The sequence below is a fragment of the Cyprinodon variegatus genome, unplaced genomic scaffold, assembly GCF_000732505.1.
Source record: "Cyprinodon variegatus isolate N-32 unplaced genomic scaffold, C_variegatus-1.0 Scaffold328, whole genome shotgun sequence".
NCBI classification, from domain to species: domain Eukaryota; kingdom Metazoa; phylum Chordata; class Actinopteri; order Cyprinodontiformes; family Cyprinodontidae; genus Cyprinodon; species Cyprinodon variegatus.
In genome coordinates, this window is record NW_015150781.1 from 638668 (window position 1) to 640393 (window position 1726).

At 38.5% G+C, this 1726-nt stretch overlaps 1 protein-coding gene across 1 annotated transcript in view; it reads left to right on the forward strand.

Moving 5' to 3' along the window:
- The window catches only part of kiaa1191 (KIAA1191 ortholog), an 11190-nt gene that overhangs the window by 2241 nt on the left and 7223 nt on the right, over positions 1-1726 (forward strand). The window contains exons 2-4 of the mRNA XM_015384970.1: positions 106-171; positions 1198-1373; positions 1458-1682. Coding sequence (XP_015240456.1) covers positions 147-171; positions 1198-1373; positions 1458-1682 — 426 coding nt within the window. The 5' untranslated portion in view covers positions 106-146. The remainder of the gene's footprint in view (positions 1-105; positions 172-1197; positions 1374-1457; positions 1683-1726) is intronic.

Consider the following 1726-nt stretch of genomic DNA (forward strand, 5'->3'; position numbering starts at 1 on the left):
ATGATGGGAATTGGAGCTATAGAAATAAACTGAATAGAACTGAATTAAGCCTGTTGATTTCCTTCTTCTGTTTAGAAATCCCTGTTTTCTGTTTATGTCTTTCAGGTTCTCCTCTGACTGAACTTGTTTATTAACTATCTGCAGTTATGTCTGGTTCTGGTGACCTACCAGGTGAGGAATAAATGAACGGTTGAGACTAAAGGCAACGTTACTGTTTCTATTTCTTAAAGCTTTAGCTGGACTGAGGTGTGTTTCATTGCTGCATCCTGCTTCTTTAACCTTAGTTTATTTTAACAAGTTAAGTAAAAATACTTAGATTACATTATAGAAGTTGGTCTAAAAGCCTAAAATGAAAGTTGTTGAAATAGATTTGAACCAGACAGGATCACACCTTCGTTCCGTATCCCTTCCAGAGATTCACCATCGCTGGTTTGTAGTTTCCAGCTGTGGGAAGATTCTGACCTGAACATCAACAGAGTCAAAGTCCGTCAGAAAAACCGCCTCAAACCGACACTAGTTCAGCTCCTCATGTTAACCTGCAGGATGGAGCAAAGCTTTTTGTTTCTAGATCCTAACCTACTTCTACATTATTCTATTGGAACCAATGTTTATATGCTGCTAAAATGACCCTTACAGAATAATGTCTGTAAATTCATAATTTATCATTTCAAAAAAGATATTGAAACTTTTCCTTTTTAAGTAGATCTGCTGTCGGTATTCCTAATCACTCAAGTAAAATGATAAACGTCTGTCTGCTGGTTTTTCATTTCAGGAACATAATAGGAAATATTTTGCATTACATTAAACGTTATACTAATTTAAACCTGACTTCATTTTCACCAATTAACCGTCTGAGAATGAAGATTTTCCTTTAGTCCATCTTTTTGTAGAATAGGATGAAAAAAAAATCAGATTGTTGCTGATTTTGTTTTTAATAAATTAATGTAGAATATTTAAAAAATGTCATTTCACATACATGCATTTTCACATCTGTAGAATTCATTTAAAAATGTACATTTAACTAAACCTGTAGAAAAAACAAATGTCTTGTAGAAATATTTTAAAAGATAAAATCATTTTGTATGAATTTTACTGTTGGTGAAAAGAAGGGAAGCCATTTTCTTTAAGGGAGATGTTTGTAGTTTATCCTGAAGCCAAAGGGTTAACAGTGATTCTTCCTCTGGGGGGGGTCTGCAGCCATCGAGGGTTCTGGGATGGGCGGGATGAGACTTCCTGTTGGAATGACTCGACGGGCCCTGAGCTATGACGATAACCTGGAGGCCCCCATGTCCACGCCGCCTCATGACATCAGCATCAACAACCTGTGGAGGAGGCCCATCATCCCAGAGAGGAAGTTCTCCCAGCTCGCTGAGGTAACGACACAGCAGAACACGGTCTTCATGTCTGAGGATTCAGTCAGAGCAGGATGGTTTAACCTCTCAGGGGTTTTCTTACAGGAAGATGAAGGCGGTCCATCCAAACAGGCTGCAGTGCAGGACGGCGCCATCTTTAAGGCCCCAGCTGTGGTGAAAACCAAGGCTTCATCCATCATCATGAATTCCCTCATCACCAGTATGTTGGAGCTCCTGATCCACATAAAGCTCACTTCCTTATTTTGTCTCAACAATTGGTTCAAAGATCAAGACATAAAAAAACATTCGTTTTTTCTCCTGCAGAACAATTAGGGCCAGGTGTTAGAGATTTTTTTAATTTCCAGAATAAAGTC